This window comes from Cottoperca gobio, chromosome 3 (assembly GCF_900634415.1).
Source record: "Cottoperca gobio chromosome 3, fCotGob3.1, whole genome shotgun sequence".
NCBI classification, from domain to species: Eukaryota; Metazoa; Chordata; class Actinopteri; order Perciformes; family Bovichtidae; genus Cottoperca; species Cottoperca gobio.
Genome location: NC_041357.1, coordinates 5,768,121 through 5,782,481, shown reverse-complemented (window position 1 = coordinate 5,782,481; position 14,361 = coordinate 5,768,121). Strand labels below are relative to the sequence as shown.

Below are 14,361 nucleotides of genomic sequence, written 5' to 3'. Positions count from 1 at the left end.
GTCTGATTACTGAGTGCAGCCACTTTCTCAGCCAGTGCTACACCCAACCTTGAAGGGTAGGGGTCTCCCATGGGTAACTCTGTGGCAACGTGTATTAAAAAACGCTTAATTGGTGAAGAGTGATGCTCGTGTGTTTGAATCAGAACAGTCCAGCCCGCACCCTAAACCAAGGTCTCATTCATAGTGCGGGGTCTGGGGTCAACCTGGAGCACTTGAGATGGCTTCGAGGGGCTGTTAAAGATTCTGCATTTAGTACTTTGCCATTAGTTCATCAAATATTCTTTTTTTGAAATGGGAATTTAGAAAATAGTGAGCTTCTGTGAACCTTCACTTTAACACGCATTTTGTATTGTGTTCCATCTGGTTAGGATACAGTGGTTGACTGCTTTTGTCAGAAAGCAAACTGTGTTCCTGAACAAAAATAGATGAGATAGCTCCGGTGGGAACAGAGCTATAGAAGTAAAATGTCAAAGGAAAAATCACTTCAAACACGTCACCAGGAAAGAGGATATTCATATTCATATTTAAAACTAGGTGTTGAACCTTAGATTTGTATTATTTGACTGGATGGAAACTGATTTCTGTTTTGTCCTAGATTTCATTGTCGCCAAGGTTAGCAAAGATTAGTCTGCTGATGATCTTGTAATTATATAGTGCTGTTCTAGTCTTCAGGATCAGACCACGGGACAGGAGAGAGGAGGAATGGTGGACATATTAACAATTTGGCAACTAAACTAAAGCTAGGTTTGGTGTATGTGTATCATTAAACAAAAACCCAAGTTGTATTCTAATGAGAAGGGTTGACAGGGGGTCTTAAAGGATAGGTTCAACACTCACATGCCACATGTACGTTGTACAAAGTTATATTCTCAACTGTACAAAATTCCCTCTTTGTGCTTCTCCTGATAGTGTTTCCTTGCTTAGCCGAGGCGGAGGGATCCTTCCTTTTAGTTGTGTGTTACAACTAATGACAAAACTCTGACAATATAAGAAATTGTGTTTGTGTGCTGTGTAATGCATTTATGAATAAGGACTGTGGATGTTCCATTTCTTACAGAGTAGTCCCTCTACAAAGGAATCTCTTCACGGCCGGCATCAACAGCAGCAATGATTAAATCTTTCAACGTACCTTTGGCATATGAGTATTGTATTATGATAGACGCAACTAAGAGTTGGCAGCTTTACAAGCACAGTGGTACTTTGACATGCTAACATTAGATAACTTTGGTTTGAATAATTACACTTGGCGTAGCTCAAGATTGAAAATGGTCCAAAGTAGATCAGACTAAGCTTCTGCATTGACAGTAACATAGCACCGGGTCATGCAGAGCTTGAGAGCCACCTTGAAAATAAGTATTTGCGCAATGTTACTCTTTGAGTTCAAATATGTATGTTTAGGTATATTCTTGTGGTCTACTACTTTGATACCATTAACTTGTCAAATGGGATCTTTACTCTGGTTCCTCTCACGTCGAGTTCCCGGGACAGAAGGCTCGGGGGATTGACCTTGTCTTAGTGTAGTCTCTAAATCTTACAATCTATTTCCATCCCTGGCCAGAAAACCCAACTGCTTATACTTCTCACTGCAACCAGATATGTTGTATTGCTTTTGGGAAACAAACAACAGACTGGCCTGACAGGCCCCTGTAACTCAACAGCCCATCTGGGGGTGAGACATTATGAGAAAGGGAGAGACTGCTAAGTGCTTCAGACAGTTGGTTAAGCATGCCGTAAATAAGCACATCGTCTGTCAACAGTGGCACAGTGCAACGAGCTGCGGTGTGCCGTGGTGTAACACTGTTCAGATTTAAAAACATATGTAACCGCCACCAACAATACAAACTACATTCAGGGGGAGAACGAGAATTATCCATGCTGAGGGAAAGACATCAACAGAGGAGAAGATATTGCAATAAAGAGAAAGGGCAGGAACCACAAAGGCCACATTAGAAATAACATCTTAGCCCACAAGTCTTTCCACTTTCCAGTCTTAGCGTTACGGTGTGGCTCTGCTCAGCACATGGAAACAAATAGGTGGGCCTGGAGCAGAGTAATCAGGTAGTCAGACGGAGTGTCAAACATCAGCAGCTTATACAACAACTCAGGGACCTTCACTGAGACCTTGCGGAAACCGCGTGGTTGTGTTTCCTCACTCTAACTCTACATCACACTGTGCAGATGACAGTGCAATTACCCTCCAAAGTACAGTGCAGGAAATTTCCCAGCAACCTCAAATCACTGACGCTCAAACTTAGGCCAAGTACAGGGCCACCAAAATTGCATCTTACATCTTAACGACAAGTAGACGCTATAATGACCCAATGAGGTATAATATCATCATAAAGACGCCTATTCCCATGAAGAGATTGGTTCAATATTGTGACAGCTTCTGTCGGATGAGGGTAAAACTATTTTGAAGTTATTGAAAGCCCAATAGTAACAAACTCTGTAAATATTGTAAAGGTAATGAGGTCTTTCTCACATTGTCTTCATCCATTAATGGGCTCCAAAGGGCTCACTCACTCCTGCTGAGCAGCACTCTCAAGTTAATGCCGCATTTCCATTTTCTCAGCATGATTTACTACTATTGTACATGCTTAACAGTGGACTTTACAGCCTTACTTTGTTCAACTTTTACTAGTTTTACGTGATAAAGGAACATGCCAATCTCATCTAGTGCAGGTTGTAGAAGAAGCCCTTAAAACCAATCCTGGCTTCATGTTTATTATAATGAGACAATTACTTTGGAGTTATGGAAGGCACCTTTGACATCAAGTAGTTGGTTTACCAGTCAGTAACAAGTAATGAATAATTTGATGTATTTTTCTATCACCTTGCTCAAACACTGCTGCCAAAAATGTTCCTCTGATTATGTCTATTGCATGCATTGGCAAGCTGTGAGGAATGCAAAGCTTTCTGAGACGCTTACAGCAACTGTTTGCCTGCTTCTGTAATGAGATGAATATTCGGTCCATTCAGGGGCGGAGAGGGTCTCACTTTCAGCGCGGGAGGTAAGCAATGCAGAGTGGCACACCTCAATTGGGAAAAGGTTGCTGAGGCAGTAACGAAACCTCCATTCTGAGACAGCTACAAACCAATGACAAGACTTTAGATTGAAGAAAACAAGCAAGCAGCCTAATTTGCACTTGCACCACCCACATGTATAGAATCTATATCTGTTATTTTTCTACATTTGGCAACATCTTGCTAAAATATTTCTTGCTTTTCACCTTTTGTTCTCCGTCAACCTGGGAATGAGACCGGGCTGTGTTGGCCCACAATACCAGTCCAAAATGGTTCAAGTCGGATTTTCCCAGTTTCTCTCCTTGTTCCTGAATAGGCAGTCTGATATGATTAATGTCTTTCCTGGTAGAGCTGTTGTTCCAGTGTGCTGGCAAAGTCTGGGCTGTGTGGGACTTGTCACTGTCACCACCAGGGTCTATATGTGTAGATTTGGTTGATTGCACATTGTGGGATGCTGTTCTGTGTTCACACCTCAAAAAGGCATGTGTTGGGTGAAAATAAAAATCCTTATCAAAATCAAAAAAATAATTTTAGCAAGGTACTATGGAAGTGTCACTGTACCTGTTCTAATATTGTAGGACTAATACCATAAATGATTAAAAAAGCCACAAAGGGTGATTTGGTCAGTATACTCTGAACACACGTTTAACCAGTGCAGACATTCCTAAACCCCATGAGAATATTGCCGGGTTATTAAGGTGATGTTTTATTTGGGTTGCGCTTTGAGCCGTGCCAAAAAAGCTGCCAAGATCTGTGAGAAGCCTTACAATGCTCGGCGGAGTGTGAATATCGGTGTAGTGAATTTGATGTACTCTTCAGCTGTGTGTCTGTCGGTGCATTCCAGCCACCTGTCCAGGTGTTTGCCAGCCACTGCAGGACCATCTGTTTACAACAATTAGGATGACACACATGCTTCAACAATACAAGTCAGTGAAGTGTGTGCAACCTCTCACTTTAATATGGCAGATCTCATTAAACACTTAAACAGTGCGCCTCCATTTTGGCTGGTTTAATTGACTGCTGCAATTAAGAAGAAGTCTAATGCTGCCATGAAATGCTGTCAGAAATATTAGAATGGAAAGGTGAAAGGTCCATGCATACAGAGAACATATATGTCACAGTTTATTTTAGGCACTGCAGAATACTTTGTGATGCATAGTCAATTTTAACATTTTAGAAAACACATGCTGACCACATTTACTAGATTTTTTATTTTGTTTTATTAAAATTAGGTCTGTATTTGTTTTTATACCCTGTGCATTTGTTCAAGTTTTGGCAGATGTTGAATTCACATGTGTTGTTAGATTGTTTTTTTTGGTGTATTGATACAATCCCAACCACAACAAGAAAAACATCTGCAATACAAAGAAGAAAATGAATAATCCTGCGTGTAAAACTGTGTGCAGACTGAGGCAGGGTTGTAGGACAATAAAAACAAAAGTTGCCATTGCACTTAGACTGACCAAATGTGTGGGTGTGACACGCACTGATGAAGACTTGTTTTGAAGTGGAAGTGCGTTTGTTTCAAGCTAGGATTCAGTAAAGGCATTTGTGCTTATTTATGGCTTTGAAGTGCCTCGGCTTTTTCTGTTTTTCAGTTCTGACCAGTGATTATTCTGTTTTTTCCTTTGAAAAACAAGATAGATTGAAGAGGTCATGGCTCTGAACTTCTGGACCATAATATTTCCTTGTTATAGCACCACCATCTGGTCGATCGGTATATTTTGTGTTACCTGAAAAGTGGGGGAGCCTTAACATTTTTAACATATATACATATATATATACATGTTAAACTTAAACTTAAGGTTAAACTTAAAGTCTTTAGGCAGTGGTGGAGGAGTTATTAAGATCGTTTACTTCAGTAAAAGTACACATACAACAATGTATAAATACTGTAAAAATTGTACTGTAAAAAAGTAAAAGTGACAAAAGTGACTGACATGTGGCCCCAAGAAAACACCACATTTCTTTTTTTATAAAACAAGTAAAAAAAGGAAACCTTTTCTACTTAGCTTAACAAATGCTTATTTTAGTGTAAAATCTTAATTCACCAGTACAGCTGTCAGATACATCTTGTGGAGTAGGCTACAATATTTCACTCTGAAATGTGAAGTAGAAGTACCAAGTAGCATAACAAATATATACTCAAGTAAATTAAAAGTACCCCAGACTTGTACAGTACTTAAATTGAGTTACTTTACATAACGGATCATTTTCACCATGTACAGAAGAAGAAGAGAAGAGGAAATTAAAACAGCTGATAGTGTATTAATATTGTTCCGGTCTTTGCTAAAATAGTCACGTCTCTGGTGTGAAGGTTTCTCCCACCTCATTCTGCCACTGCAAAGAAAGCAACCTTACAGAACCAGTAAATTAAAGGTCTGCGCGGTCTGCTCACGAAGCTTTCAAATTAGAGATCTACGAGCGGCACCTGAAGGCAGCAACAGTAGTGCTGCTGCCAAGAGAAGAATCTCTTTTTCTTCTCTTTTATCTACGGTACATGATGCTGCGCGCTGATTGGCTGCTGGCCGCTGACTTGCGCTCCATCCTGCAGGCCGACTCTCACAGACTGAGCCGGGGCTGAGTGCTCAGTCAGCGGCGCTCCTCCCGGTGATCCCCGGCCGACTACCCACCGCTCCTCTTCACACACTTACACTTCCACACACTCACACTCATGAGTGCGCCCTGCTCCTGTGCGCACCCCGGGCTGCTGCAACCTGCCGACTTCACCTGAACGAGCAAGAGGAGGAACAGAACCAGTAAACAATGCGTGCATATTGCATTATGCGATACCGCAGGTTATTACAACTTTTGCGCTCTTTTAGGAGGTAACGGGGGAGGTCTAAACTTGCATGTCATCACCATGGATTGCCTTTTTCTTCTGATATGGACTTTACCCATCCCGCTGGTCGGCTGCACCTCAGTCAAGCTCCTGTCAACACTCTTGTCCTGGAACATTATCAAGGCATGTGGCACTTCATTAAAAACGTATACACTCTTAAATCCACGTGCACCACTCTAGTTTGGGAGCAAAACAAACAAACACTTATCTCTTTTCAGCATGATTTATGTCAACAACATTGATTGTGGTGCAAAGTAAGACAAGTGATTGTCATCCCAAATTAAACCTGAGTGCAACTCATGTTTCAACAGAGGAACTCAATTGATCATATTTTGGCTTCCACTTCTTGCAACCTGTTGCTACCTGTCCATTTACGATTTTTTTTCTTCTGCAGACGCTGCACATTTACTGCTCACACACCTCCCATGCCGTTACTGCCAGCTATTCTTCCAGCGACAGCCACGGATTAAATCACGGTGAGTTGAGTTTGTCTTTTGACATTTCTGGATGTTTCGTCCAGCTGGCACGATTCCACGTTTGTAGAGAGAATGTGAACAGACTGAAATGTAAGGCAGTGATGGACTCAGTTATTGGACTTGGAATTTGGTCTTGAATGAAACTATTAGGAATATTTAAATGTCATTGTGGGTTGCTTATTTATTACATTTTGGGAATCCCTGCTTAGGTCTTTATAATGTGCTGACACTGCAGCAATGGCTGCAGTGCAAGGATTCCCTCTTGGCTGCTTTGACCTGTAAAAACTAAGGAAACAAGTTAAGATGATTTACATAGCCTACCTTGATTTATTGAGGGAAGAGGATGTTTTTCTCTTGTTGGGAAGAAAGCATCCTGTTTCCCCCAGCAGTACACCATTGAATGGTTTAGGTGAAGAACATTCAGAATGTCAAATGAACAAGACAGAGAGGAAAACATGAACACACTTTATTGAGTTGTTATAGTTTCTGTTTTTTTAGTTAAAAGTGTATTTTAGTCTTTTCAATTGACTGGAACACCATGACAACTGCATGAGATCAGAACCAAACATACCCTCTGGTTCTGAAGTATTGACCCGTATTTGACATGCATCTAAGTATGATGTTGTTGCCATTATGGTTTCTATTAAAACCCATCTGTGATCCATTTGTGGAGCTTCGCTCTGAGCAACAGCTGGACCTTTCATTCCAACACAAGTTTTGTCATTTTAGTGCCATGCTTTCATTCCTATGTTGACCTTTCTGTTTAGATGTTGGCGATGTATGTTGTGGTGCATGTCTTGGTAGAACTGGCTAAAAGTGACACCATGTTGAAATATTTTCATAGCATCTATGATGCAGTTTGATATTAAAACATTTTTTCAGCTAACTAAAATGTCAAAAGTAATTGACATGCAGCAATAGTCACACTCCACTGACACGTTTAAGTGATGGCTCAATGCAAATGTTCGCACTCCTCCTTGACCAAATATTTTCCAGGGAGATGGAGATGAAGCAGGATGTTAGGAAGTGTGTATGCCAAAGAACACAAATTAACCCCATAAGCAGAAATATCTGAGTATTTGATGTTCACACTCTCATGTGACTTACTTTCCACCCTTCTTCTCCTCAGATTACATGTTTGTAACGCCGGTGGAGGTGGACTCTGAAGGAGGATACCTGACGCACGATATGAACAGGCGAAGCCATCGCAGCAGGAGGTCCCTCTCGTCTTCTCTGTACTACCGGGTCTCTGCCTTCGGGCAGGACATGCACCTGGACCTGCATCTGTCTCCTGTGGTCGGCCCGGGGTTCACCGTGCAGATGTTCGGCTCGGATGGCATTGCCACAGTGATGGATGATGTAGGGTTTCACAACTGCCTGTATCAGGGATTTATCCGTAACCTGACGGCCTCTTCGGCAGCCATATCGACCTGCTCCGGACTGGTAAGTGTCTGCCAGGAATGACACCTACACACGATAGGACTTTCAAAGTCGTCAGATTGCTGATCACATTACACTTATATGTATGTGTGTCTTATATAGGAGTATCTTAAAGTTGAGGTTTGCACATTACTCGAGTGATTGGCGTCAGGGGGGTCACACATTTCAAGACGAGGAGGAATCTCCAACAAGTCTGTCTGCTCTCCAAATTACGTTTAGTCAACAAAACACTCGTGAGAATTGATATGGGGGGGGAAACGGAAGACCACCTGCGAAACAGGAGTTCTTTACTCGCAAAATGGACGTCCGCAAGAATCTCAGTTGTTTATGCTCTGATTTGTAGCGGGGAAAAAAGGGGGGAAAAAAAGAATAGCCAAGCTTGCTGATGTTCTGTTGTAGGTGTTAAGACTCCTCCCCCTGAGATGTATACTTTTCGGCTTGGTTTGTCTGTCAGCAGAATTATGGAAACCCTACTGTAACTTTTGTCCGAGTGCCATTATAGTTCCTTATATTTCCGTATCTTGCACACTCCTAACTTTTAAGGACGTCGCTGCTTTCATTGTTGGTCAAAATCATTTCTACACTACAGGATTTGGAATCGCGGTGTCCAGTTATTTAACCTCCTAGATATCTCTGTGGCATCTATGACGCATCAGCGCATCTCTCAGATTGCATCTTTGAAAAGGTAGACATAGCCTTCTCTCACAAGCGAGCAGTTATTTGTCTCTGCGACCTCCAAAAAAGGCAAGTTGAAGAATTAGGGTTAAAATTGTGTAATGTAAACTCAACATAACTTCTTAGTTCTTGCGACATTGCAAGCCTTTGTTTTCAGTTGATGACATGGTCATCTTCTTAAGTGGATGACATGGTTTCTACGTGGTCTGAGAACATTTATCATCCATTTGGGTTGATGAAACATTTCCAAACCAGTATTTCAAACATGTTTATAGGAATGTTTTCATTTTCTGAAAGGTTGAGAGGACATTTTAGAAATAAAATTAGATTTTGTGCTCCACCCTACCTCAAGCTCCATGCCTTTATGCCCTAAAAGCCTTCTGTCCTCCAATGACCCGATTGTTTTGATGTGTCTTTGTCTGCACAAGGCAGACCTTGGTAATATGGGTGAACTGTAACATGACATCATTACCCATGAGTGTAAGCATTAGTTTCTTGTGCTTTGTGAGGCACTTCTTTGAACCTTAGGAGGTTGGGTGGAGTGGAAAAAAAATAATGGAAGGATGAAAGGAGGAGAGCACGAGAGACGAGAAATGTTACACTTCTGACGGCACAGCACATGAAAAAGGGCAATAATTCAGTCAAACTGTCTATTGCAGTGCCAGCACACATGACAACCACACCCACCATATTGATCAGAGAAGTCTGAGGAAGACTATATCGACTTATTCTCTCACCATATGTAATTCCTGCAGGATATAATTTTGTCAGCTTTTTACAGACAATTTATCTACTGGAAAAAAAACATTGATCCACATCGGGTTTGGAGTGACATGGTGAACTGGCCCACAAGTCCAGCTGTTCACACTAGAAATCATTTAATGACTGTCTTTAAGTGTAGGAAGTGGAAAAGTGTCTTCATCACATTTTCCACGTCACTGCCTTTGTTTATGTATCTATGCTAAGTTTTGGTCACTGCTATTTCCAGTTTTCCTGAGTCACCACACCCACTGGTCTACTGTGTAAATGAGTATTAGAGAAAAAACCTCAACATTTTCTCCAACAAAAGATTGTCATTTTTTACATTTCTGTTCAGTTGTAGGCATATTCTTAAACATAGTTGAGCATATAGAGCAAGGATAGCTAGCTGTTTTCTTCTGCCTTAAGTCTTTATTCTAACCAAGCTAAACATGTTGTGACTCTAGCTCGGAACTTAACGCACAGACCAAGCAGCAACCTCCGTGGTTAAAAGGTGAAGCCGATAAGTGCACCAAGCCTGCATTCTCTCTAATAGCCAGCATATGGAGCTAAATCCGGGCCAAAAGGTTTGATCACTTGAAGAAAAAAAAAGTAAACTGAGAGTTCGAGTTTTGATCTTTAACTTGAAAAATACAATAATATAACTAAACATGAAAAGTATGAAAAGTTTTTTCAGGTTGAATATTATTTTGAATCAGTTCTGTAATTCTTTTGAATAAATTATTTATTTTTATTTTCCCTTTCATATTCCATATTTTGATATTTGAGACAGTTTCAAATCTTATTTTTTCGCTTTCAGATCTTTTTTTCACTTTCAGACTTTTGTCCCTGATCTGGCTGTGGGGGGGCGTGGCTTCAACTGAAATGTGAGTGACAGCAAAACAAAGAAGGTTGAGGAACCTCCTCAACCATGTTGCCTTCAGGAAACGTAGGTACCGCGAGTAGTATGATTCAACACTTTCCAAGGATTTAGCTCCATACCAGTAGGGCTCCACTGGTTGCAAAAATAAGTTTGATTGTATAGAAGTCTATGAGAAAGTGACACTACTTTGCACTTGATTATTACCTCAGTAAACATTTTCCTAATGAGTTTATGTCTCAATCGCTAGTTTCAAGTCCTCTTTAATACAGCATGATGTTCATTTAGTTAATGATGGTCCCATTTAGAGTTAAATAGATGATAAAGCAGGGTGTGCTGTAGGGCGTGCCTACCTTGACAGGTCGCTCTTCCTGCATTGTCCAGTCTGGGTGCTCTCCGTGTTTTCGTCTTAGAACTTTAACCCTTTAGTTTGAGTTATTGTTTTTTATTATTATATTATATATTATTGTTTAACTTGTGATATCATTGATGCTCTACTTGTGCTTCAGTTATGAACTTTGATTGATTTGTGTAAACACTTCATATTTAAGGTACAGATATTTTTCCACCACAAGGACTCCGTAATTACAAGATGCCTGGACCCTCTGGCCCAACAACAAACACTCATTCCTTGACACATCCCATACCATCCTAAACCAGATGGACACGCTACATCTCCATAAAAGCCATACCTTCATTTATCATCCAGCCTTCATCCCTTCTCTTGTCTCCTTCTACGCTTGCCTTGCCTCATTTGTCCTCTGTTTGCCCTGCCTCAACATCTCCTCTTGTTTGCAGCAATTAAAGCCAGGGTGAAGTTTGAGCCGCCTGGCTGGCACTGCTAATCTTCGCTTTGTCCCTTTCATTAGGCTAGCTCCCACTCACAATAAAACACCACTGACCCGTCCTCTTAAAAGCTCTGCGAGAACACAATGATTGGGTCATGATTGCATTTGAATGGGCTACGACAAACACTTTGATCTATTTTTTACTCCTCACAAGCTTTTGCCTACTTTTTTTATTTTCCTCTTCCAAATGCGACACTGGGGCCATCGTTGGTTGGATGTTCACTCAGCCTGTTAAATGGACTCATGTTGTTGTATCTCTCTCTCTAAGCAACACAGAAATGAAAGATGAACGAATAAAGTGAGACAAAATGACAGGTGCATTGAAAGCAAATTATTCGCCTTTCCCGCCTCTTTCAGTTTCTCTCTCAGTGTCTGTGTGTTGGACTCCTGTAAGGCTTAGAACAACGAAAGCAGTTGACCCTTGCTTTTCATCTAGGCCTCTACCAAGAATATTTGGATTAAGTACAAATGAGGAAAGAGCCATTCAAGCCTGCGCGACAGGCTCGAGAAAGAGATTAAAAACAATTGTAAAAAGGGAAGAAGTCAGAAGAAAGAAGAAGAAAAAGACGGGGAAATCCAGGGAAACACAAGAGAGAGAGAAAGTGATGTACAAGAATAATGGGAATTCATTGTCTGCGGTGGAAGCGCTCAGGGATGCTGGATGATCTCTTTATAGAGAATTGGAGAGATGGACTGTTTTATATCAAAGGGCTTTGGAGGAGAAATGGGGTGAGAGCAAGAGATGGGGGGAGAAAGAAAAAGTGCTTCATCGTACTTCATGTCCTTTCAGCAGAGGAAAGAGGAGAAAAGGGAAAAGAAAGTGTCTGGAATACGTTTTTTGGACTTGACCCTACTTGTGTCAGCACTGACCCAGGTCAAGCAGATGGAAGTGGGACTCAGCTGTTTAAATAAAGACCAGGGCGAGATGGTATTAAGAGCAGGGCCGGATGGATGACTGGCAAAGAGGGATTTACTACTGTAAATCCCCATTAATTGAACATGGTATTATGTGTTGCTTTTTAATTACTCTCTCCGTGTCCTTATCAAGCTCATGTCTTCGAGTGAAATGAAGTTGTCCCTCTCTTTTGCATGAGAGATGAAAGGACGTCGTTTCAGAAGTAATGCTCTCTGATTTGAAAGAAGAGGGGGGGGGGGTGCTCTTGTCTCTTTCGTCTTTTGAGGGTCTCTCATCTGAGGTTGCTTTTCTGGTTGACCCCAATCCTCTCTGCTCGTGTACATGGGGGTTGGTGGGTAGGTTGAGGGGGTGTCAGCCTGGACTCTCACAGGTTCTTAGTATGGAGTGAAGGTTCAGAGCTGCTTGCCACTCATGTGAATGCAGACAAGAGAGGTGATTTACTGCTCCCCTCTGTCCTTCCAACCCCATTCCCAGGATAGGATTCTTCTCTGTGGGGTGACTAGGGCAGATCCGACCTGTGAGAAAGATACTCACACCATATAGTATATACAGAATGTAATCATAATTTTGACACTTGTTTGCAACTTGTGAATGAATGGATGACAAAGTGCAGTAGACAGACAGATAATAAAACAATTAAATATAGTGAAAATACACCATATGATTTGCAGTGATCTAAGGAGACACAACTCTGAGAATATTGTTAGTTTCTTGATCATTATGTCAATATGTTTGATTAATTTAATAATTATTTGGACTACAAAATATCAGAAAAGAGTAACAAATAAACCATCACAATTTCCCAGGTATGAAGATGACTTCTTATTATTGCATTTTTTGTACAACCGACAGTCGTTAATAATTTAGGCCCTAGATATACTACATTAGGATATATTGCATAATTGTTATGCTCTTTAAACATATGAGCTAGATACTGTTGAGGGAAATCTGTGAAACACCAAATCTTCTCACATATACGTTATCTGAAATACCTTTCCCTGCAAATGTCAGCATCTGAATTTGTGATTTTTATCTTATTTGTCAGTTAGTTATGCAGCCACATCTAAGACAAATGGATAATAGTATATTTTGCATACAGTGTTGACTGCGTAGGCTTTAAGAAATGAACTTGCTGCAACATTTTTGAAGTTGCCCTGTATGACTGCTTTAAATAACACCTTGACATGCCTTCATTACTCAAACATTTAAGTGTTGGATACACCCTTCGCCAGGCTGTATGTTCGTGTTGTGGCCGAGCCGACCATGACCTCTACTCTGACCTTTCCCAAGCCCCTGCGGGTCAGGTCAAAGACAGGCTAGGCTCTATGGAAACTGAGCTCCTAGCTCCAGAGTGACCAAAAGAAGCAATTCAAGGGATAATTTTTCCTCTTCCTATAGTCCTTAGTTTGATACACCATGCACAGTGTCATTTAATTTATTTTCAGTGCATGGTCTCCGGTTGTGAGTAAAAGAAGAAATGATGACACCTTTATGAAACATATGAGGCTTCATGCAGAGTGCTCGCTGTACACACACGCTGTTCCTCTGTCACACTTTGACAGAACTAAAAAAATAAGGCTCCTATTAAAACATTGTCATTCCAAAAGTACCGATACTATTACAATGAAGCATTGTACCCTTTTTAACGGCAGGGATTGTGATACCTTTTTAGTATTGGTATACCATGCAACACTGGTTTTGAACTTTGTACTGGGTCTCAGTTTCCTGGTCAGTTGCATCTGTTTACATTTCTATAGTATCATGTCTTTAATCCATGTGAGCTTCCTATAAAACAAACACTTACTAAACATTATAAACTAATCACAGTTTATATGTGGTGAGATTTGTATACCATGGTTTGGTTTTGGAAACGCTCTAAAGACTTCTTGGGTGTGTGTTGGGAGTTGGTCTAATGACCCAGCAACCCCCCAGGTACACAGTTTACAACTTAAATGTATCTTTGCACACCCATGTGTGAGAAAAAACAACCTAGAGAAAGTGTGAATACGCCTCCATTTCCCCTTCATCTTTTCTGGCAGCTCAGATCAAACCTGTCTGATGGCCGTCGTTGACACGGTGCCGCATGTTGTGGCAACCACCAGTGACTGTTGTAAGGGGGGAGTTCAACCTATGACCTCCGTCTGTCTCTACCAGGCATGGGGCTCCCTGTGGTGTGAAGAATGCTTTGCTCTTTTCCCAGCCTTGTTATTGATGCTGCATGTACTGTAGTAACTAGAGGGCTTGTGGTTGTAGAACACATCACCCTGTGAATATATGAGACATCTAGCTCCATTACTTGCTGGGAAAATGTGACATCCTCTCTTGCAAAAACTGTTGCTGGCATCAAAGCCTCTTAAGTTTTTTTGTTGTTTTGTAAAATGGAATATGTAGATTTAAGTCGGTTCCACTCCAAAATGGCAGTATTGGATATTGAAGTGACATTTAAATATCTGAAAAAGTGTCTGTATACTACATCTGGAAAATAGAATAATTTGGCCAAAAGGCATACATTTAAATACTCA

At 41.0% G+C, this 14,361-nt stretch overlaps 1 protein-coding gene across 1 annotated transcript in view; it reads left to right on the top strand.

Annotated features, from left to right (window-relative positions):
• The first annotated feature begins 5,887 nt into the window (after window positions 1–5,887).
• Window positions 5,888–14,361, top strand: part of adamts18 (ADAM metallopeptidase with thrombospondin type 1 motif, 18) — a 65,089-nt gene continuing 56,615 nt past the window's right edge. Inside the window, exons 1-3 of the mRNA XM_029461170.1 lie at window positions 5,888–5,989; window positions 6,261–6,342; window positions 7,472–7,785. Coding sequence (XP_029317030.1) covers window positions 5,888–5,989; window positions 6,261–6,342; window positions 7,472–7,785 — 498 coding nt within the window. The remainder of the gene's footprint in view (window positions 5,990–6,260; window positions 6,343–7,471; window positions 7,786–14,361) is intronic.